Here is a 24,134-nt window from a genome sequence, read left to right as displayed (position 1 = left end):
GCTCTGTAGTGTGTGGTGACCCTGCTTTGATGTTCTGCGCTATTATAGAAGGAAGAATTACTAGACCTACTGTGCATTGCTCCACTTATGTCTTCATATAGCCTAGTTGTTTGCATTTGTGGTGGTCATATATTTTAATGATGCAATCATATTGACTCACTCTTTTGAAAGGTAAGAGTCCTTTTATAACATTTTGTATGTGCTTTCATTTTGAAATTCAAAGATTATTCTTGTCTTTGGTACCTGGATCAATAATCAATAATACTTTTTTAATTTAGTGTATTTTCAATACATTTGTATTGAGCCATTCGAAACAATGATTTTATGTTATCTAGCTTCACCATTTTAAACACATTTATAGCCTACTCGTTCTGCATAGCAGGGCATTTGTCAGTGGTGACACACTTCCAACATCCTCACCAGATTCCTCATCAGCATATCTGTACTACTGTTGTGCAATTGTGTTCCTGTTGGCAGTGTTGGCTGACTCATTAAACATGGTTATCAAACTCTCAGTTTTTATTTCCATTCCTCTCCCGGAAAGCAGAGGCATGAGTCACAGCTGTGATCATTATCACCTCTCTGGGCTCCTGCACATGTCTGTAGCCTCGGTTCTCTCTCTCTCTCTGCGAGGAGATGGTGTGTGCCACCACCATCTGTAGTATGAGGCTGACCGAGTGTCTCCCTGGGCACTCTCTCTCTCTCTCTCTCTCTCTCTTCGCAGGGTCACGTGTACTCGCTGGGCTGCACCCTCTGCGCGGCGCTGGACTTTGTCATCGAGCCCGAGCTGAAGGCGGAGCTGGGGCCGGAGACCAAGAGGCTGCTGGAGCAGATGCAGCAGGAGAAGCCAGAGGACAGGCCTCGTCCGCAGGTACAGGGTCAATGTGGTGGAGGGAGTTGTGCTGGATGCTTACCGGTAATTGCTGTGTGCACTTTTAGTCGTGTTTAGTGGTGTTTGGTAGCTTTAGCTGCTACCTGAAAGGCTACATACTGTAGGTATAGACATATAAATGCCCATTGCTTGCAGTACTTGCAGCAGAAACTGAAACTTTAAAAAAAAATCAAAAACAGTTCTGTAACAGCATCAAACTGAGTATAGACCTCAGTGTAGACCCAGTGATTCTTGTTTGTAAGACGTGACATAACATTTTCCAATTGGGTGGCCACAGCCACACTATAGCCCTGAATGTAATGTTATATGAGGTAGCCCCACTAAGTGTGAGCAGTGAGTAACAATGACTTTAGTGTTCGACAAATCTTTAAAGGGAGCAGAGACTGTATAAACTGTTACATAAACCTCTAGAGCCAGTTTTTTTGCGGATTGTGAAACCTTTTATCATAAGATAACAAGCAAATAACTCTTGGTTGGATAGAGGAACTTAACTGTGTGTGTGTGTGTGTGTGTGTGTGTGTGTGTGTCTGTGTGTGTGTGTGTCTGTGTGTGCAGGACATTCTGTCTTTAGGAGAGCTCAGACTCACATCCAGCTCATCGCTGACCATCTGTCGCAAGCTGTCTTCCATCGGAAGAAGAGTCCTGTCCATTGAATCAGTCACAACACTTCAAGGTTTGACTGCACTCAGTCCCCTTAGATTGATGTAAAGAACATAAGACCAGATGAGTCAGATAAGCACTTTTAATGAAAACTGCCAAGCAGACTGTGGCCCACTGTGAACATTTCAAACATGTGATTATGTAAATGCCATTATGCAACATAATTTAAATTCATATAACATATAACAGCATTTTTCCATACATTGATGCAAAATCTGCAGATTGCGCCACAAACAAGTCTTTCTGAAAGGTATTTTGCGTTGGTGCAGTTCCACCTTCTACTGTGCAATTCATCTCCACCCATAATTTCTCTCTGATTATGCCGTTATGCCGAAGTATGCTAGACACGTTTAGTCATGGTGGTGGTTAGTTAGGTTAGTGAGGTTCCCCCTTGACTGTAAAGAACTCTAGGTGCCTTGAAAAGCACTATGTAAATGCAATATGATGTTGTTGTATGGTTCCTGGATTAGAGGCTCTCTCCACTTTGATCATGGTTTTGGGTGTCTGTTTGAATTTAACAGATCGATGGGAGACATCTTGGGAGAGTCACTGGAGGCAGGTGAAAGCCTGCCAACTGTTCTCAGAACAGTCCTCAGCCGATGGGTGCAGCGGTTTGGGGCAGAACCACGTCAGCGACCGGGGTGCCGCAGCAAGCTGTGCCGACATCAGCCAGGAAGAGGACTACCAGCCCCCACCACAGTGCCACTGCCCCCAGCCCTCTCCCTGGAGGCTGGGGGAAAAGGAGAGCTGTGAGAACGGCCTGATGGGTAGAGAAGCTGGAGTCCCTGAGGGAGCGCAGGAGGTGTTCCAGACTCCAGGTGACAGCAGGTCCCAGAACAGCTCGCCCGTGCACTGTCGGGCCCCGGCGAGGAGGAGGCCCCCGTGGGCCGTCCTCCACCGCTCCTGGTCCGTCCCAGACTCGCACGACCCCCCACCGGCACTCTCCCCGCCCCCGCACCCTGACATCAGCTCCCATGTGGATGACCTAACGGAGATTGGGGCGGACGAACCTAGCGCAGGCCGGCCTCTCGTCTGGAACCAGGTGCTCCGGAGAGGGTCCGCGTCTGCTCCGCCGCCTGAGGAGACCTCTGGACCGCAGGTGTCGACTACCGGTGCTCACGCGCCCGCTAACGGCAGCGGAAGTGGAGTAGCTGATTGGTCTGAGAACGAGGCCATAGATGACCAGACCTCTCCCTCCTCGTCAAGCGCGGAGACCATTAGAGACAACCACATGTACAGTCCGAATAATCACATGACTAAAAGCATGCTGTGCCTCAATGAGGAATCTCAGGATGAGGTGAGTGGATTCTGCTCTGTTTTGGTCAGGGCATATTACCCTATTTATTAAAGCAGTAACAGACTGGGTAATGTTCTTTCATGTACTGTATTTTACATTTCATGTATGTGTTTCTATAATGTATTTATTTTCTTCCAGTAGATTTCACTAAAGTGAAAAGCAAATATCCTCCCTCAATCCAGATTGCAATAATCTTAAGCAATCACCTTGCAGTATACACCTCGTTATGCAACTTTGGCTTTCTACTGAATATTTTTTATTGTCTGCTGGTACCATTTCCTTTAAAACTTTTATTTTGTACTGAATCTGTGGAATCTTAATAAGAAGTTTTTAGCGTGGCTCATTTTGCTGCAGTAGGTCCCCTTAACGCGCGTCTTGTCTTTGCTCCAGTGGATCTCCCTGAGGGAGCTGCTCTCACGCTGTGCTCGGCCGCTGTCAGTGAAGGAGCTGTGGGCGCTCTGCTACACCTGTCTGGCCACTCTCCAGACCTACATTGACTTCCCAGGTTGGCTCTTGTGTCCTCCGCGCCACAAGCGTGCTCAAAATGCACTCTATTGTGGAGAGTAAATGATCACTCTCTCACACAAGCACAGCCTGGAGACCAGTTTTTCATGTCCAGTTTTTAAAAGACAAGACATATTCTGCATTTCTGTATCTAATGACTCTTTAAGTAGGATTAACGTGTGAAAGAGTAATGGATGTGTTTGTCCTGAGAACTGCCCTTTTTTTTCAGCGTATTTGTGCCTGGATACTGTGTATGTGGGCTGTGAGGGTGACATTCTATTTCTGAAGCCTAAAACCACAGGTACTGCTCCAATAGACTACCCAGACTGTTTGACCACATGTCTAACTGCCTAGAGTCACACACACACACACACACACAGATACAAACAGACACACACACTGGGAGATATTCACAAAGCTGTTTTGTGTGCCTATTCATTAAATATACTTCTAAAGAACAGTCATATTTTAAAGTAAGTGATAAAGTAATGAGGTAAAACCAGCTTAATAAGGCAATGTGTCTTCTGCAGGATCATGTGATGCCTTTTATTTGGCACCCGAATATTTGGAGCATGGCATTGTGACAGAAAAGGTTTGTTTGAACTTGAACTTCCTGCATCATTTTAGAAGAGACTTTGCTTTAAAGTTGCAGGATGAGGTAGTCATTTCAAAGAAAAGCATCAATTATTCTGACACTGTATTAAAAAGGCTTAGATCCACGATAATCAGTAATGAGATACATTTGAACGAGTGCTCTGCTGTAGAATTGTGAACCGCACAAATACAGTGCATTTAAGGATATGTCGATAGCTACTACCTGGCATACATACACTTGGCTAGGCTCCACTGTGAGTCCCATAAGATCGGTCACAGCTCATGATTGTGTTTCAGGCCTGTGTGTATGGGGTGGCTGCCATCCTCTGGGCCACAGCCAAGTTCAATTTGTCCCCTAATCAAAAGCTGGCCATGCCCAGAAAACTGAAGAGGCTTCTGCTGGAGATGGCAAAGAGGACCCCCATCGAGAGGCCTACCATTGTTATGGCAAAGAAGGTAAATGATCCACAATGATCCATTACATATGCACATACAATTACAGTTCATTATGACATTTTGCATTGCTTTAACTCATTTAGCAGGCTTCAGTGCACCTGCTTTCATTTGGAAATGTAACTGTGTAATATCATGCTGGATTTTTCTTGTTTTTTCAGTTGTTTTATTTTATGCAGTCTACAATGCATTTTGAATTATATATGAGTTGTTCTAAAGAAATTCATTTAACTTTGTCTTACTGTTTTAAAACACACACTGTTGCTTGTCCATAATATCAGTCATAAGATGCATTGTTGACGAAATGTCTGTGTATTATGCCTAATAGCATCATTTAGGCATTGATGTGAGTAATGGCTGTCTATGTGTTTGTGTTGATTCCTGTTGCAGAGCTGCCGTGATTACCTGTCTCGCCAGGGCACTGCTGCAGAGGCTGTGTGGACCCAGCTCATCAACAGAGTCCACAAAGTAGGACTCTCTTCACTCACACTGCACACGTTGGACTCTCCTCACTCACACTGCGCACGTTGTTACAAACTGTCTCAATCTCCATGGAGTACAGCCACATACACATCCATCTTACAAAATCCTTAAAGGAATTATCCGGAGTAAAATGCACTTTAGATCAATTTACGGATGATAGGGAGTACATACGTTGAGTTGACATCCAAATCATATAATTCGGATGTGTTTTGAGAAAGTTCGATGTTACAGTTTTTAGTCAAAACTCGTTAGCCTGGAAGTGACTCGGGCATGTCATTTCGCTGCTACAAAACGCTATTTTTATACCTCTTCTACAGTTCCAAACAACATTACACTTACGTGGTAGTGAGTAGAGGGTCCCTAAAGCCAAACCGAACTATCCCGAGGTCTTTATGTGGTCGGATAGAGAGTCCAGAATGAATTTCATCAAGCCAGTACCTTTCCGGAAATGTTGCCATCTTCAGGGGAAAGTCAGTAGGAGTCGATTGCTGAGTGTGGAGTAACACGCTCTGGAAATTCACAATTTTGTCGCCGTTTCTTTAAAAAAAAAAAAAAAACATAGTCCAGTCCATACAACTTCATTTCAATTTCGAAAGAAATACTGGACTATGTTTTTTTAAAAAAAAAAAAAACGGCGACGAAATTGTGAATTTCCAGAGCGTGTTACTCCACACTCAGCAATCGACTCCTATGGACTTTCCCCTGAAGATGGCAACATTTCCGGAAAGGTACTGGCTTGATGAAATTCATTCTGGACTCTCTATCCGACCACATAAAGACCTCGGGATAGTTCGGTTTGGCTTTAGGGACCCTCTACTCACTACCATGAAAGTGTAATGTTGTTTGGAACTGTAGAAGAGGTATAAAAATAGCGTTTTGTAGCGGCGAAATGACATGCCCGCGTCACTTCCAGGCTAACGAGTTTTGACTAAAAACGGTAACATCGAACTTTCTCAAAACACATCCGAATGACATGATTTGGATGTCAACTCAACGTATCTACTCCCAATCATCTGTAAATTGATCTAAAGTGCATTTTACTCCGGATAATTCCTTTAAGGATGTCTGTGTAATTTTTCATATAAGACCTGAATGGTAGTCATGAGCTACTAGTTAAACCTTAAATGGACCAGAGTGATGGAGGCTCTTATTCATGATTTACATGATTTACATGATGGATGTGTAACTTTGCCACTCTGTGGTGAGTTTTAGGAGGACACATTTTCTGTTGTGTGGATTAATTTCAAACACTTGATATCTTTATCTCATTGGTGTGAAATGACAATAGCTGCTGTCAGACATATGCAGTGTCAATGGCGTTAATGGTGAAACGTGTCTGTTATTGAAGTCACCCAGTGGCAGACCTGGAGAGGCACACAGCGATGTGGACAGCACACACTCAGAGGCACAGGTCAAAGCGGGTGTGTTCAGTGTCCCTTTGCTTCCTTCTAGCCTCCTACCTCCTCAAGAGAAGGAGAGAATAGTGCAACACTGCTCCCTTCTCCTGGTACACCACATGAATTATCACAGTAAACTGCTGTTGCAGTCAGCCAGGCCTTCTGTGTTCCGAGGGTAATGAGAAGAAAGCAGTATTGCCATATTCTCCCTGTTCTTTTGATCTGTGCTGTTTACACCTTCACACCCACTAAAGTGTGCAGATCTTCCTGTCTTCGTATAAAAAGCCTCTTACCAGGTGTCTTTCCTAACATTTCCAGTGGGCTTTGGTGCTACTACTGCATAAACTCCCTATCAGATCTTGCTGTGTGCCCTGTCACATTCATTGTTTGGCTGTTTCCTAACAGAACTTGTGCCTCTTGCTAAGTACGTCATCATGTAACCCTGTGTGATGAGCATGAGATGTTTTTGTGTGGTGGTATTGTGGTAATGTGGTGGCCTTCGGCCTTTGCCTCACTGCAGCCTTTAAGCCCATAGCCAGCGATGGCCACTTGGCTCCAGTCCTGGGCCCCATTCCCCATAGTTACCCATTCACCACGGCGACACATCTGCCCGAGGCCTTCACCTCTCCTGCCACACACTTCATCCCCATCGTCCTGGAGCGGAATGAGGGCACGGACACGGAGCCACCCAGGGCTGAGACTGGCTCTGAGACGTGAGCTGACTCCTTCTCTCTTCACTATCTCTCTCTCTCTCTCTCTCTCTCTCTCTCTCTCTCTCTCTCTCTCTCTCTCTCTCTCTCTCTCTCTCTCTCTCTCTCTCTCTCTCTCTCTGTCCCTCTCACTCTCTTCCTTTCTCTCTCCCTCTCAACTGTTTCTGAGTATTGTCGACGATTGCTATTTCTCTCTCTCTCTCTCTCTCTCTCTCTCTCTCTCTCTCTCTCTCTCCCTCAAACTCTCTCTCTGTCCCTCTCACTCTCTTCCTTTCTCTCTCCCTCTCTTAACTGTTTCTGAGTATTGTCAACGATTGCTATCTCTCTCTCTCTCTCTCTCTCTCTCTCTCTCTCTTTTCTTTTTCTTATTCCTTTCTTTCTCTCTGTCTTGCGGTATTCGAGGCATTCAAGGCTAGACATGTCTCCTCTTTTGCAGGACTACAAATGGAGTTCTGACGAGAACTGACAGTTCATCCCCAGGGAGGCCGGAGGTGACAGCGATCCGCCCACACGCCTCAGGCTCACCTCTCCCTGATACAGGCTCGGACCTGACAGAGGCTGACTGGGGTGTGGCTTCCAAAGCGGTGGGCGGGCTTACACAAGACGACCACTCCTCCTCCTCCTCAAGTAGCCAGACTCTTGTCAGTTCTACCCCTCCGGTCCACCATTCAGCTAATCAGGAGGGAGACACCGGGGTTACTGCTCCACCCAATAATTGCATGCCTGTTTTCAACAACTTCCTCCTGCATCAGGACCCCCAGACAGGGAAGGTCACCCTGGTGCCCGTGCAGATAGCCACTGCACAGCCTTTCACAGGACTAGACCTTTCCGCTCTGCCCTTGACCACAGGGTCAGTTCAGAGTCATATATCCCATTCACACATGTCGGACATTATAAACGGCTCTTTGAAAAGTGTAGCTGGAAGTACTGGTGCGACTGCGTCTCATCGTCAGACCGACTCCTCACCTGGCTGCTCAACTATCCTCGATGCATGTGCTCCTAGAGGAAGACCACAGGTGAGGACCACTCCAAGCCACCACAAGCCGGACCCTTCTCTTCCCCTTTCCCGCCAATCCTGCTGTCCGGCTCTGCTGCACGTCATTGCCCTGCTCAGGGAACAGTTTGCCTACGACGGCTACATGGAGAATGGAATTCACGACCTGGCCATGGGTACGTGACCTGTCACCTACCTTTTTTATCCCAGCAGTCACACACAGTGTCAACATCTGATCTGTTTTTCCACACCATGCAACAAAACTCCTACGGTCAGGAGGGATTCCTGATTTGCTCCATTTCTCACCGAGGTTCTGACGCGTTGCGTGGTGTGATAATAGTTCTTGTAACTCGATTTGGGATAATTAAGATTACAGACAGGGAGGGACTTCAAAATAGTTTTAAATGGCTTGTGTGTGACTCTGGTGGAAATAAACAGCTGATTGTCTCCCATTTCTCTTCAAAGGGCAGTACATCTTCTCCCTGAGGGATTTGCAGTTTGAGACCTTCTGCCGTGTCATCACGGAGAAGTTCTATGACCTGTACTGGGAAGAGGAACTCCTGGCTGTGCTGTACTGCACTGTCAATTATGACCTTCTTTCTGTGTAAGTGTGTGTGTGATTACTCGTGAACATGTGCTGCACTCCAACACATACTCCTGTCCCCTCTCTTACACATTTTGTCATGGCCATGCTGATTTAGAAAGTAAAAAGTCCACGTTTTAAAACTTTTGATGCTTTGACCCATAAGAAAAAATAACAAGACGTGATCCAAATACAGATACCAGGGCAAGGCCCATGTGGCCCGCATATGTGCTGAGCACCAACACACGCAGGAAGTAAATATTTTTCGGAAAGTGACCCCCACAAAACGCACAAATACACACACACACACACACACACACACACACACACACACACAAACAGTTTTATTTCCATTTTGTTGTATATTTTGTGTGTATAGTGGCATAGTCCACAGACTTGAGGACAGACTGGCGCTGTGAGCAAGGGAATAAAGAAGCCATCATGGGCTGTAGCAGAGCAGGGCGTCTCGGAAGTGCTTGCCCAGAAATGGGGACTGCTTGCTGCTTCATATTTAAATTTCTTTCACACAAGAGCCACTTTAAACCAGCACCTCTTACACACACACACACACACACACACACACACACACACACAAACACACACACACACATTTGCACTCATCCTTCTCCTAACACACTCTGTGTCATTAACTGTTCTCCTGAGAAGGTGTATGAATGAAAGACCACACACACACACACACACACACACACACACACACACACACACACATCCACTGTCCACTCTCTGGTGAAAGCAGTCCCTATGGTAACGGTGGGCCTGGTAGCCCGTAGCCATCTGGTGGAGTGTGTACCCGGAGGCTCTGTGCGCTGTACTCTTATATGATGGTGTTTTTCTGAAGTGTCCTTCACCCGGTCCTATTGAGTATTCTCTTTTGCAGCGTCCGCACAAAGAGAGCCTCTCGAGCCGTGGTTTACACAAGTGAGGGAGCAAAGTGTGTGAGTGTTTGTGTGTGTCTGTGTGTTTGAGTGTGTGTGTGTGTATGTATCCATTCCCCTCATTAACACCATCTTCCCATACACTGTCGAGCCGGAGAGGGCAGGTGTTACTCTGGGATGGAAAAGCGGCGTTTTGATCAGTTGCTTCAGTAAACAATTACCTTCCAGCACTTTCTCCCTCCGTGAAGTAGCCCGTCTCGCAGATGCAGGAGTGGTCATTTCCGAGCAAGGGTGTTATCTGGAGACAATGGTGATGGTCCCACCTCGAGAACAGCCTCCTCCTGTGGACTCGTCCGGAGGGCTGGGGAGGGGAGGTAGTGGTAGAGGGAGGATCTTGTGGAGGGCCAGCCGCTAAGTGGGACTCTGGGCTCAGTCCCTGTTTTCCTCTCGTGAGGATCAGTATCACATCGAAGGCTGCTCCACTGCGGGACTAATCAAGCCTTTTTTTTTTTTTTTTCATTCTCATTAGATTTCTCATTTTTTTTTCTTTTTTCTTCAAAGCTCTCTTTTTAAAATGTGTATTGTCAATCAAAACCAACAAGTAAGTTTGACTTTGCATTTACTTTTGCATTTTGTTGTGGGAAAATAACTCTGGATTTGACGTTACTGATAGAATACTTGGTGAGCAGGTCATATGATATGAATATAGGTCAGCCTTGGGCTTTGTGGAAATTGTGTTTTGCATATCTGCGCTGTGTTTTTCATGCTTAGATATTCTGCTGTGTATTTGTCATTGCTTATTTAATATTTTTATGGAGTGTGACTGTGACTGTGACTGTGTGTGTGTGTGTGTGTGTGTGTGTGTGTGTGTGTGTGTACATTTTCAACTGAAGTTATCATTACCTCACACTCTGTGTGTGTGTGTGTGTGTGTGTGTGTGTGTGTGTGTGTGTGTGCGTGTGTGTGTGTGTGTGTGTGTGTGTGTGTACCTGCCTCTTCATCTCTCTCTCTCTCTCTCCTGTTTCTCTCCCTTCTCTTGGTCCCATGTCTGTGCCACTGCTGGATGACCCCACACAGAGCCTCTAATGAACAGGCACCATCAAAGCCAGTAGAAAGGGCATCCCCATCACCCCAGAGTGCAGGGCGGAGAGACCACACACACCAGGTGGAGAGCTCCCACCTCGACTCCCATGCCAACCCACGGCCGGCTAACTCACTCGCTGCCCCAACGCTAGACCTGCCACACCCACCAGAACTACACAGGGAGAAGAAGGGGAACACCACTGAACTCAGAACAACAGAGAACGCACCCAAACGCAAGAGCACCCACGAGAAGACAACAACTCCATGTCTGCAGGAACGAAAACAGGAAGTGATATCAAAGGAGAGTAGAGGGCATGGTGCCACAGGTAGAAAATATGCGTATGGCAAATCTGTTGCAATGTTTGCCGTGATCACATGTGCTTTAGATGCTTTAGAACTGATTTGATCTGATTCTCTGGAAAGACAGTCAAGTAGGGTTTATTTCCAGTTTTGACTGAGAATAAGAATAAAAGCATTGCTCTGTGATTGGCTACTGAAAGGGGTTTTTAGTGGCATGACTGGCCCTTGAAAGGAAGAGCACAGAGTGTGGTGCATTGAGTCTTGCCAGAGGCTACCCAGGAGGCCACACAGCTCTTGTCATCGGGAAGTGGTTGCTGAGGAAATTGGAATTTTTTGGCAAAGAGAACCTCTCAGCTCTTATGCAAACATTCTCAATCAACAGTAACAGCATGAAGATGATGTTTCTTTCCTCTCTGTTCCTCTCAGAAGCCTTAAATATTTTGCGCTGTATACAGCAGAGTTTTGTTCTACAACAATGTGTATGTTGACAGAATTGAATTATTTATTGTGCCCTTTTTGACATTAATGGTGTGTTCAACACTATTAAGAGGCCTATTATCTCATTCATTATCTTGATCTTCCCCTCTCTCCCTCCCTGTGTCTCTCTCTCTCCCTCCACTCTCCCCTTTCTCTCTCGATCCCCTCCTCCACCTCCTCCTCCTCCTCCTCCACCTCCACCTCCTCCTCCTCCTGCTGCTGCTGCTGCCTAGTGGAGGTGAGAGGTGTCAGGGGCTCACTCGGGGGGCTGATGGAGGGCACGGGGTCTCCCGCTGAGGAAGCCCCTGATGAAAGCCCATCTGAGCCCCTGAGCCCGTTGGAGGGCTGGGAGGAGCTCGGGGGTCCAGGCGGTGGTCTGGCTAGCCGGCTCGGGCTGGAGCTCGACCCTGGCGATTCGGGATCGTCTGGCCAGCTGCACCACGACTCCTCTGTGGACATGGAGGACGCCGACTCGCTGGGCTCCAACAGCCTCGGGGCACTCGGCGGCTTGGCCAGAGGTGGCCCCCACGGGCTCGGCTGCCACAGGCCGGCCTGGGCTCTGGCCCTCCACGCGCAGGAGTGCTTCAACCAGGAGGTGGTGAGGTACGCTGGGCAGCTCGGACGTCACGGCAAGGGTTCCTCGAGTCTGGAGGAGAAAGCCCAGGTGGGTCGGCAGTGGCTGGAGTAGAAAGAGACGCAGAGAGAGACAGACAGAGGTGAGGGGGGGGAGAGTGAAGAAGAAAGAGAGAAGATAGCTTTTTACACGATGAGATAGAAAGAGGAAGATATAGTAAATATGAGGATTAAAGGGTTGGGGGAAATATTTTGCTTCAGTCAGACAGAGAGAGACAGGGAGAAAATATGCTAATGAAATGCTAATGTCATGCTAATTGTTAGTTGTGTAAACAACAGTCCAATCTTCTTGTCATTTTGGGTCTGTGCACAGCTGTCCATGTTTTGACTGCTTTCTTTTTGTGCTCACTAACTTCTATCTATATTAAAATCCGCTTAATGCTAACCGTTTTAAAAAAGGGCAATTTTTTTGAATTAAAAGAATTTCAGCAGGCATGTCCTTTAGTTGACATGTATTTATGCTTGTGTATCCTGAATTAAATGCTTAGAAATAAGATATGGCTTGGCAATCCAACTGTCAATCACAGGGAAAGTGCCCAATGCTGTGTTGAAGTATCACTTTGCATAAACACAGCCACTGTAGTAGTTATCATCTCTTATGATAAGTGCACCTCAGACAAAGTGGGTATTATCAAGGCATAATGGAATATTTATTCGCAATCTTTACCAGAGTGTGAACTTTGATGATGACGAGCCTGATAGCAATAGCAATGAATTGAAATGCACTTTCTTCTCTTCACAAGAGCAGTTAGACAGTGACCTCCCTGTTGCACAGTGAAAGAAACAGCCTCCTTTGTGTGTGTGTGTGTGTGTGTGTGTGTGTGTGTGTGTGTGTGTGTGCGTGTGTGATCTGCTCCTCCCAGCACTTCAAAGAGACATCGATCTCTGTAACCATAGTGAAGAGCTGGGGGCTCGTAGCGTGATGCCTCATGGTCCACACAGATGCTCTCTTTCAGAATGCAGCACTTATTGTAGCCATATGCTCCACAACACATCCACTATTTTGGTTAATAATGCTACACTGTATTGGAAGGTTTTTGTAACCCATTTAAACATGACCACAAATAACCTCAGACACATGGGCTTCTTATTACTTGTGGTAAAATAGCATAATTTATACTATGAAGTAGTTGCTCAGCACTACTGCATATAATTGAATCTTGGATGGGCAGAACAGCTGGTATTTTAAGGGTTTGCAGATTGTGAGCGGAGAAATTGGAAGCTGATTTCAGCTCTTTTTTTCTGCCTATGCAGGAACTTCACCAGCAGTTGACCATAGAGACCAGAAACATGAGGAAGACCAGAAATTTCCACCACAAGTTACTTAAACAAGAACGGAAAAACAAAGGTGTGTACCTTCTAGACCCTCGAAACCCTCTAGCCTGGACAGAAAAGGAAGTCCCGAATCACCAAAAATCCAGAAACCAAATCTCTTATCCGGCAATGGGCGGGTTTTATATGACAGACAGAGGAGTAAAGTTAGCAGCGTTGTTCAACGCAACCAATGGATGTGCTGATGGTGTCAGCGTTAAACGATATGGACATGTATTTACTTTGGAATTGAATATACAACTGCATTTAAAACATTTGTTGAAAATGTTTGTTGTACTTCTGAAAAGATTGGGTAAGAGTTTAATGTACCAATTTAAGTTCCATTTCAGTGAATGAAGGTTTCCCAGACCCATTGTCAGTCTCAATTGAGATTTGAGCATAGGTCAGGTGTAAGCCATGCTTACACCCTCAGCTGTTTTTGAGGAATGCTTATCAAGTCAAGCAGAAATACTTACCTCCTTTATTTGTTTATCCTTTCCTCTTTCTACATATTGGGAGAAGGATCGGAAGCGAAAGTTATGCTGTCAAAACTAAAGATTCAGTTTGAGGAGCAGAGGACCAAAGTGGAGTTTCTAGACGCTGTGAGAAAGTACCTTGAGGTAAAATATGCTGAATTTCAATGAAATGCTGCTCTGTAAGTTTTTCTAAGTTTAAGTTTATGTAAGCTTTTATGCTCAAGGACAGACCATGTTATAATAAGATCAAGTCTTATTTTAGGCATCAGTGGAAGCGTTCTTATTTTTGCACGATGCATTTATACTTTTGAAACTTGGTAACACTTTATAATAACTACACACAATTCATCATTTATTAAGCCTTCGTTACTTATTAGTTAATGGTTTGATCATCATTAGTAATTTCTAATTTATCATCAGTAAAGCATTTGTTTACACAGTTATAAATAGTTTGTTCATAGTAAATAAGCCTAAATCTAAAATATGTTTATACATTATTGTTAATACTTAATACATGATGCAATAATATGTTTTTGATTAAGTAATATTTTCATTATTTAACAGTTGTTACATACACATGCACTAATGATTAGTAAGGGTGAGGATACATATTTTATAAACCACTTCCTAATACTATAATTCATAATTAACTCAGAAGTTACAAGTGGTTAGTTAATGATATTTTGCGAGCTCATCTAAAGTGAGGACGTTTTATGCCTTGCAACACATTTACAAATGAGTTATAAAGTTTACACTTGCATTTATTCATTTAGCCGACACTTTCACCCAAAGCGACTTACACGACTTTCACCCAAAGCGACTTAGTGGATAAGGAGCTGGACCAGCATGCAGTAGCCTGAAAAGTTGGGGGTTCAATTTGTTATGTCAATGTGTATTACGTCGCTTGTCTGCTAAATGAATGAATGTGAATGTAATCTTTACAACTCATTTGAAAATGTGTTGCAAGGCATAGAAAGTCCTCACTTTAGATAAGCTCACAAAATATCATTAACTAACCTCTTGTAACTTGTAATAACTGTTAAATACTAGAAATATTACTTCATCAACAAAATATTATTGCAGAATGTATTAAGTATTAAAGATAATTCATAAACATTGAATAGGCTTATTTACTATGAGCAAACCATTTATAACTGTGTGTACAAATTCTTTATTTATGAGAATTAACATAGGAACAATGCTTTACAAATGATGAACAAAGCATTTTGTAATAGTTTGCAACTGGTTTATAATAAAAAAATGATTTCATTATAAGTGGTTGTTTCATTACTTATTAAGTATAAATCATGTACTTACAAACATATTTTTTGGGATAGGCTTATTTACTATGAACAAACCATTTATAATTGCGTGAACTTTACTGATGATAAATTATGTATGAACAAGAAATTACTAATGATGAACAAACCATTAACTAATAAGTAACAAAGGCTTAATAAATGATGAATTGTGTGTAGCTATTATAAAGTGTTACCTGAAACTTTAACCATACTAGCCCATTTTTCTAGTATAATGTGGGGCAACTATGTGTGTGTGTGTGTGTGTGTGTGTGTGTGTGTGTGTGTGCGTGTCATGCCGTAGGTGTTGTGTTTGGACCAGCAGGGTGTGGATGTGTCTTTGCTGCCTTCTCTGGCCAAGGGAGGCTCTGGTGGCCTGGAGATCCAGCCTCAGGATGACCCAGCACTGTTGACTCTGCTGCCCGAGGCGAGGAAGGGGAAAGGGGGCTTGGCAGGAAGCGGCAGCAGTCTCCTGGTGTCAGGGACCCCTCTGGGCCTCATGTCCTACCTATATGCCAGGTGACTTGGCAACACACACTCACACTCACACAAATGAAAACAGTATTCCACAATGTATAGTGTGTTCTTAATCTTTTATATGGGGAGTATTGTGTGATATGAAACACTTGCTATGGTTATAATGCATTAATACTCATTAAATAAGGGATAATGGACGACACATTCTAGATGGTAAAACGGCCCGACGCAAAGCGGAGGTTGTTATGGCCAAAGGCCAGTCCATCTCTCCCGTTGTCAAGCAGGCATATCTCAGGATTCTGATGAACCATAGCTTTGAAACATCGCTATTTTACCTAGCCTACATGTCATCCAACCAGCTAAAATCCACCTCCGTCATATGCTACAATGTTGCTATGTTCTGAACCTCTGTATTTTACAGCTTGGATTCAACGTGACAGTTAATTTAAACTTAACAACTAGTTTGGCGAATTAATATACAAGTGTGATACGGGCAATAAATTGGATCTACTTCATAGGTGTGCAAATAACATACGGTTAATACACATTCTAAATTACGCAGGACAATGGGAAATTCAATCAAGCAGTGGAAAAAACTAAATTAAAGAATCTCTGACAATTCACCTTATGTCTTCCTGATATCTGTTACTGCTAGAGATGCTCACATCGAGGGCTACATCCAACAGTTCCTCTACACATACCGTTACTTCTGCAAACCTGAAGAAGTTCTGCAGTTTTTAATGGAGACCTTCAGGAGAGTGTCAGGGTGAGTAGTAGCATAGAAAAGATGAAATTATGTCATATTTCCTATCATTTGTTAAAAATGCTCTAAATTTGGCATTGAGAGTGAACCTGTCTCTGTTCTCATCTAGTGAAAATCAGGACGACCCCTCCTCAGATGCCACTAAGGTTTTTAACCGCTCGCTGGACCTTCTGCACTGTTGGGTAGAGGACTGTCGGCTGGTGGACTTCCCCTCCAAATCAGGGTTCCAGCAGACCCTCACCACCTTCCTCTGCTCAGAGGTGACTGAATCAGGAACCGCCATCCGAGAAACTGTGCTGTACAATCAGGCATTAAGGGCCATTCACACCAGGAGGGATAACTATGAAGATAACTATAACGATAACGATAAAAGCGCTCACACTGGGCAATCATGACGAAAGTGTCTCTTCATGTTGATGAATGTGATGGCTAAAATGTTCCGATTAGCTGTCAGCTTTTTATTGTTCTCAAAATTGCTCTGAAAGTGATCCCCAACGATATCGTTCTACATGTCCTTAACATTATAGTTTATGTGTGGACGTCATCATTCATACTAGTAAGAACAATATTTGGCTGCACTTTACTTGACAGTATCAACATAAGTGACATGACACTGTCATGAACGTGTCATAAACAAGTCTTTACGTTTATGACATAACGCTTCTGTTATTAAGTGACATTCGTTTTCTGTCATAAAAAGTTAGGGTTAGGGTTAGGATTAGGGTTAGAGGTTAGAATTAGGGTTAGGGTTCATATGTCATGACAGTGTCATGTGTTCATGACAGTGTCATGTCACTCTTATGCCGATACTGTCAAGTAAAGTTTTACCCAATATTTTTTGTTGTTATCGTTATAGTTCTCGTTCTTGGTGTGAATGGCTCTTTAAACTCGATGGTCTTGAACCAGTTCTTTCTGCCAGCGAAGTAGCCTATTTAGAGCAAACATACACACACACACACACACACACACACACACACACAAAGTTGACCAATGAAATTAGTGCAGCTGAGGTGTCAGTTGTGTTCTATGGTAATTTTAGACGATGGAAAGTTATTTTTACGTAGTGAATAGAGAGCACTGAGACTTGTAATGAAGTAAAAGAATTAAGCACTCCTCACCACTCTCCTTTTTCCCGGAACATTCTTGCTGCTCTTATCTAATCCCTGTTGTGCTGCTGTGTCACTGTTCATACCCCAGGTGGCGCCACTGGACTGCCGAGGAGAGAGCTTGCTTGCTGTGCTCCAGGGTGAGCTGGAGAAGAGATGGAGCCAAGGGGAGTCTGCTCCCTGCTGGGGCCCAGACTGTGCTCTGGAGGACGGGGACGCCCAGTCAGTTCATGCCCTCTGCAGGAGGACGTCAGTCGATGACGGAAGCAAAAAGGTGTGGTGCTGACTACACAGGAAGAAGAGAAAGTGGCACAGCAGATTATTCAATTAATGTGTTAGTGTAATGACAGTAGGGTTGCTAAAATATTTCTGTCTTTGTTTATGTATGGGTGTGTGTGTGTGTGTGTGTGTGTGTGTGTGTGTGCATGTGTGTGTGTGTGTGTGTGCGCGCGCGCCCGTATAGAGCTTCCAGTGGCGTCTCTCCCGTGTGGTGGAGCCCCAGCCTAAGGAGCCGGTGTTCTCCATCGCGGCGGTGCTGCCACGGCCCTGCTACTCGTCCCTGCTCAAGCAGCTGGGTCCCACGGCCTGCCTGAGGGCTGAGGAGCGCCTGCCCTTCAGCCAGCAGCAGCACAGTGCACAGCACACTGCCCAGCAGCTTACACTGCTCGAGCAGGTACACACACACACACACACACACACACACACACATACACACACACACACACACACACACACATATACACACACCCACACACACGCGCGCGCGCGCGTAAAACACAAACCACTGGGACAGAGGACGGAATTATGAGATGAAATCATATCAATGTAGAACCAAACTGACAGCATAATTTACAAGAACCAACTGTCAGTGGAATGTATACACTTTATACATAAGTAACAACTAAATCCTCTAAAGAATAAGCATTGGCAATCTGAGACATCATACTGTTTACATAGATTACATTTTTGTTGTGTTTGGGAGGCAAGTTAAAAGCTGTATTGTAATGTCAGTGTTTTGCCAACCAGCGTCATTGATTACCAGCAGTGTTTTGCCAACCAGCATCATTGATTACTGTAAGTAGCCATTGGTGTACACTGAAACTTACACAGAAATACATACACGCTTGGACTCTAGGGGGAGACAAAGATTCAGCGATCACTGATCACCCAGGGCCAGGTATCTTTGATCAACAGTGGTATACTTGTCCGTATACAGCCGCCTCTGTTCTCGTGCCCTATTCTAGTTGTAGTTGTCTGGCTTGTTAATAATGACTAGAGGTCTTCCATATTGTTTTCTGCCACCCTTTTGTGGTCCTTCTCAGGAGATGTTCCACAGCTGTCACCCAGTTCACTTCCTCAACTCACGAGCTCAAGGGGTCAAAGACAAGACCGTGTCCAGGTGAATCTCTACCTGACACACACACAAACACGCACACACACACACACATATAGAATAGAACTGCACACCTCAAGTGGTTCTAAGTTGACACTGTATTGTCCAGCACATGCATTCCATTCAGCATAATTAGAGGAACAACAGATGGTGGTGTGTTCTGTAGTACTGCTGAAATGACAACCTGTTGTGCTCATACACACTCACAGAAAGCACCAGGAGGAGGCTGGCTTGTGTCATCAGCATCTGCATTACTGAAACATAAACATTCATATTTTATAAATCTGAAAACCTTAGTGCAACTCTTTGGATGCCAGAGGAGTCTTTATTAGTGATCCTGCACTTACCCATGAGAATGTGACCACAACTAATCCACAACTGTGGGGCAGCCGTGGTCTACTGGTTAGCACTTTGGACTTGTAACCGGAGGGTTGCCGGTTTGAACCCCAACCAGTAGGCACGGCTGAAGTGCCGTTGAGCAAGGCACCTAACCCCTCACTGCTCCCCGAGCGCCGCTGTTGATGCAGGCACTGCGCCGGGATTAGTGTGTGCTTCACCTCACTGTGTGCTGTGTGTGTTTCACTAATTCACGGATTGGGATAAATGCAGAGACCAAATTTCCCTCACGGGATCAAAAGAGTATATATACTTATTCTATAACTTTACTGTCATTTAGAGTCTTAGTATACAAGCATGATTTGGTACATTTGGTAAAGCATGGAGGGGCTTTAAACGGTCCTTTGGTTAGACCTCCTGTGGCACCTCAGGACCAGGATTAACTGCATGATGTGTTCATGCAGTCATATATATGTGATGTCCTGTATTTTGTTTAGGAGAAAAACACCTGCTATGTGAGTAAACGTCTGTACATGTCATGTTTGAAAGCCTGGCCTAATGAGCTGTTGAATGACTCGCTGTCTCCCAGATGCGTGTCTTCTGAAGCGGTGCCTGCGGAGGGCGCCGGTCACGGCCTGTCCGAGGCCTCGCCACAGGAGTCACCTCTGCTTCATCTGCTGAGATACGCCGACAGCGTCACCAACTGGGTCTCCGCCGAGATCGTCATCTGCGACTCCGTCAAGGTGCCTGACCCGCTCGCGTCCCACGCACACTCCGCTGTCTGCGGGAGGCGCGTGCCAATCTGTCGAGATTAGCGTAGAAATGACGCACAGGGATGATGAGACTGCATGTCTGCATGCGTGGCCGTTGAATTTGTAAAGCCACCATAAAACTGTGACGTGATTCTCTCTCTCTCTCTCTCTCTCTCTCTCTTTCTCTCTCTTTGTCCCTCTCTCTTTCTCTCTCTGGTGGGTTCTTAGGTGCAGACAGCTCTGCTCGCCAAGTTCTTGTCCATAGCTAAGTGCTGCTACGAGTCTAGAAATTTCGCCACGGCCATGCAGATCCTCGCCGGTCTGGAGAATGTCATCATTCGGCAATTACCCGTAAGACTGGAGCCTTGTGTGTGTGTGTGTGTGTGTGTGTGTGTGTGTGTGTGTGTGTGTGTGTGTGTGTGTGTGTGCGTAGTCTGGGAGTTATCTCAGCGGCATTGTGGATAAGCTTAATTCAGTGTCAATTAGTTCCAACAATAGGGAAAGGTAATAGTTCATGGACCTCATGTATACACAGCGATATTGAAAACTTTATTTAAGGGGTCGTCCATTCCAGGCTGAACTATTTCTGTTTTCCCAGCCTCCCCAGAAATGAGTTGTTGATTGCCTCTTTTGTGCTCAGTGTATTTAAATTTTAAATTAATTCATTTAATCTGGAGGCGGGTTTGGTATTATTTTTGTTTACTAGGAGGGTGCCTATGCCCATCATGTCTGTGGCAAAATATGCTAATGTGCACTATGTATTAAGCTGTGAGGCAATAATTATTAAGCTTGTTGTTTTGACTCATTAAAATGAGTTGAAAACAATAACTTCCACAAACATTACAGTTCAGGGAAAACGTATCTCCAGTTTTGATATACAGCTGCAAAGACCAAATATTGCCTTTTATTACAGTTTCCACCCATCTCTCTCAACAGGCATGGAAGCATCTCAGTGTGAAAGTGTGTGAGATTATTGAGGAACTTCGAGCTGTTCAGGTAAGCACCATCCATGCATCACTAATCGCCTGAGCTTTACATACCTGAGGGAGGCCACAGTGAGGTGTATTTACTATGATACTACCTTCTCTCTCTCTGGGTTGAACCACATTTGCTTTTAGTTGGCTAATGTGGTCTTGATGTGTCTCCACACCACCCATGTGTGTCCTGGGAATCTGAAAATGAATAGAAGTGAATGAGAGGGTGCTTGTAACTAGTGGTCCACCCTAACTTAAAGATCATTGGGCTCCATGTTTGTAGTGATGGCCCATCTACACCCTGTTACCCTCCTCTAAAGAGGCCTCCATTTCTGTAACAGCCTATGATAGTACCTCTAGGCATTGTCAGAAACTCCCATGCATCATCTTAACCCTTCTGTTGTGTTCGTTCTATGTTAGTATTGTTTTCCTGATCAAAAATTACATTAATGTTTATTATAAATCCATAGTAATACATACATTATCACATCATGTTGTAGTAGACTTTTTAACAACTTCATTCTTTTTAGACTTTTTAACAACTTCAACATTCGTTTGAATATTACAAGTTAAACTTCCATTTCCTATTTCTGGTCTGCAGGCCTCATTGCCCTGAGCTCATACAACTCTGTGGGGAAAATAATCTATTAGAGGTTCCCCTGTGAGCTACCATAGAAGTGTGTGTGCACAAACACACATAATGTCCATCTGATCAGCAGGGATTTGCCTGGACTCAATTTTATACACTTACTGTGATCTCACTCATGAATTTCTTATGGCTGGTCATTTTTGACAGGGAACGCCACAGGCGTACAAAAGTTAAATAAAACACTCAGAATGAAAATGGTCAAAATGTATTTTTTATCTCATATAAGATGCCCTGCTCTTTTCTACCGGCAGCTCAACGGCATGTGAATGGCCCCTTTTTGTTGCTTCCCATTTGCAATTAAATGAAGTCTTTCTCCCTCAGCAGACACTTTCATCCGTAGTAGTTAACCAGTTAAACACAACACAAACACTTCCACACCAAATGCAATGTGCTGTATGAAACAAGCCTGTTTCCCGTCAGCCCACAGCCCCACATAGCTGATCATGAGACAGGGGGAAAGTGTTGTCCTGCTGTGTGTTTGTGCCCTCAGGTGTTCCTGCGGAGCGACAGCCTGTGCCTGGTGGAGGGGGATCCCCTGCGGGTGAAGCCCACTCTGCCCGACGCCAACGTCCTGGCCCTGCACCTCCAGCAGCTGGAGATAGGAGCCTTCACGCTCACCACCGGTGCCTACAAGTGGCCCAAACTGAGGTGGGCTCAGTTTGGGCCACTTGCTTTTTTGCTTTTATTATGATAGGACAGTCAGAGATTTACAGGAAGTAAAGTGAAGTATGTGGGAGGGAGAGATGGGGTAGGATCTAGAAATGACCCAGACCGGACTCAAACCCAGTCTCCGTGGAGACTTAGACCCATATGTGGTACAGGCGCTGTAGCCAGCTGCACCACAGCACCCCCATGCAAACACAGATACAAATGTATACCTTGTAATTAGAGACACTAATGGAACATTTCTTCTAATCTCAGTAATGTAACTCTAATCGGTTCATTTTACCTTGTGTCATGACATCACTGTATTCGTTGGGTATGATTAGTTTGGGGATTCAGACAATTTCATTCTAATGAAGACAGTAGATGGAAATAATAACCTCGCTGATATTTTGTTAATAGTTGTGGAACTATGGCAATTCTGGAAAGCTGTGGGAAGAGTTAGGGACAGATATCTTTTATTTAATGAATCCTTCGTCCACAGCTTAAGACTTTCGTAAGTTAGAGATAAGTAGTTACAGTCTCTTGGAATGAGGAGAAACTTGAGGCTTGTTACTGCTTTTAGCTTGTGACCTTCCATCTCTCCCTGCATCTGTTCTTGCCTTCCCTGTGTCCTAGATAAGACCCCTCCAACTGCTTTAGTGGAGCACTGAACTTTTGGCATGCAACACATTTATCTGCAGTTAAGACACACACACACACACACACACACACACACACACACACACACAGAGACACACACACACACAGTGTTCCCTCGTCCAGACTGGTAGACAGATGCTAGGGGTCAGGGAGTGAGAGCGAGTGGACGGTAATGACACAGCTGGTTATTTCCATTGGTAGACGCAGCTAAACCGCCTCCTTGCGCGTCACCAGGATGGGCGGCAGGTGGTGCACCATGGGAATGTGTGTGATTGGGGAGATGTTCCCACAGCAAGGTGCTGATGACAGATGCTGAGGTCAGGATCGGTGGCAGAGAGTGGGATGGAGAGAGAGAAAAAAAGATAGATAGAGAGGGAGATAGAGAGGGAGTTAGCAGAGACAGAAAGACAAAAGTAAGAGTAGGCAGAAAAGAGATATGAAACTAGAGGGAAAGTAATATACATTTAGAGTTTAGGGAGCGAAAGAGATAACAGCTACCCCTTAAGTTGCCTCATCTGTTCAACTGAGTATGTTTCTGTTATGGAGACTGATTGAAGAGATGGGTTTTAATGTGTTTGGTGTTTGAAGGCGAGGCTGAGAAAATGATTCTGCTAGTGCTTGCATAGACTCCAACTCCATCACAATTCTGAAGAAGCGATTAAAAGAGTTTTACATAACAGTATTTTAGTCTGTGCATCTTTTCTTTTTAGTTCAAGCATTTTTCTGTCCAAAAACATGTCCCTGAGATGTGCCTGTACTAAAAGTAACTTTAGAGGTGAGAATTCGTTTAATCAATAATTGCTGACATAAATCTGGCACAAAGAATGAGGATGCATAAAAAAGCACTTGAAAAAAGAGGCTTGAATCACACCATCAGAGGGATGTACTGCAAGCTACCCCTTTCAGTTATACATTTTGCCATTTTAGTAAATTATAGATTATGATGATCTTTGTCATGGTGTGCATCCAGAAATATGAAAGGCTTAAAATGTTTGTGGAGAACTATGTAGATGTTATTTGATCTTGACACCATAATTTTTCTTTATTGTGTCATGGACCCATGAACCTCCATGTTTCATTACTTTCACACACACCCCCCCCCCCACACACACACACACACAGTAATTTTATTCTCTCTTTGTACTCCTTTGACTTTCAAAATCAACTACTTTACAGCAGGCAATTAAAATGCAGCCTCACATGCAGTTGGTGGCACCAATTAATAACTAAAAAAACAAGTTTCAGACCAGGGAATACATAGGAGTGCTGAAACTATGCCATATTTAGGATAGTTGAAGATATATAAGATAAAGATATATATATATAAGTTTACCGTAG

General features: G+C 44.5%; 1 protein-coding gene across 1 annotated transcript in view; it reads left to right on the top strand.

Moving 5' to 3' along the window:
• LOC121685456 (kinase non-catalytic C-lobe domain-containing protein 1) overlaps window positions 1-24,134 on the top strand; it is a 31,623-nt gene that overhangs the window by 5,715 nt on the left and 1,774 nt on the right. Inside the window, exons 4-29 of the mRNA XM_042066001.1 lie at window positions 725-871; window positions 1,448-1,565; window positions 2,074-2,849; window positions 3,240-3,354; window positions 3,583-3,654; window positions 3,884-3,945; window positions 4,245-4,403; window positions 4,791-4,868; window positions 6,232-6,304; window positions 6,801-6,993; window positions 7,427-8,160; window positions 8,450-8,588; window positions 10,541-10,872; window positions 11,557-11,987; window positions 13,211-13,304; window positions 13,790-13,887; window positions 15,346-15,560; window positions 16,174-16,284; window positions 16,391-16,541; window positions 17,479-17,661; window positions 17,851-18,060; window positions 18,710-18,786; window positions 19,706-19,859; window positions 20,097-20,219; window positions 20,805-20,864; window positions 21,982-22,139. Of these exons, the coding sequence (XP_041921935.1) occupies window positions 725-871; window positions 1,448-1,565; window positions 2,074-2,849; window positions 3,240-3,354; window positions 3,583-3,654; window positions 3,884-3,945; window positions 4,245-4,403; window positions 4,791-4,868; window positions 6,232-6,304; window positions 6,801-6,993; window positions 7,427-8,160; window positions 8,450-8,588; window positions 10,541-10,872; window positions 11,557-11,987; window positions 13,211-13,304; window positions 13,790-13,887; window positions 15,346-15,560; window positions 16,174-16,284; window positions 16,391-16,541; window positions 17,479-17,661; window positions 17,851-18,060; window positions 18,710-18,786; window positions 19,706-19,859; window positions 20,097-20,219; window positions 20,805-20,864; window positions 21,982-22,139 (5,063 nt within the window). The remainder of the gene's footprint in view (window positions 1-724; window positions 872-1,447; window positions 1,566-2,073; window positions 2,850-3,239; window positions 3,355-3,582; window positions 3,655-3,883; window positions 3,946-4,244; window positions 4,404-4,790; window positions 4,869-6,231; window positions 6,305-6,800; window positions 6,994-7,426; window positions 8,161-8,449; window positions 8,589-10,540; window positions 10,873-11,556; window positions 11,988-13,210; window positions 13,305-13,789; window positions 13,888-15,345; window positions 15,561-16,173; window positions 16,285-16,390; window positions 16,542-17,478; window positions 17,662-17,850; window positions 18,061-18,709; window positions 18,787-19,705; window positions 19,860-20,096; window positions 20,220-20,804; window positions 20,865-21,981; window positions 22,140-24,134) is intronic.

This window comes from Alosa sapidissima, chromosome 16, assembly GCF_018492685.1.
Source record: "Alosa sapidissima isolate fAloSap1 chromosome 16, fAloSap1.pri, whole genome shotgun sequence".
Classification (NCBI taxonomy): domain Eukaryota; kingdom Metazoa; phylum Chordata; class Actinopteri; order Clupeiformes; family Clupeidae; genus Alosa; species Alosa sapidissima.
Note: the sequence above shows the minus strand (reverse complement) of the source record. Positions and strands in the feature narration are given on the sequence as shown.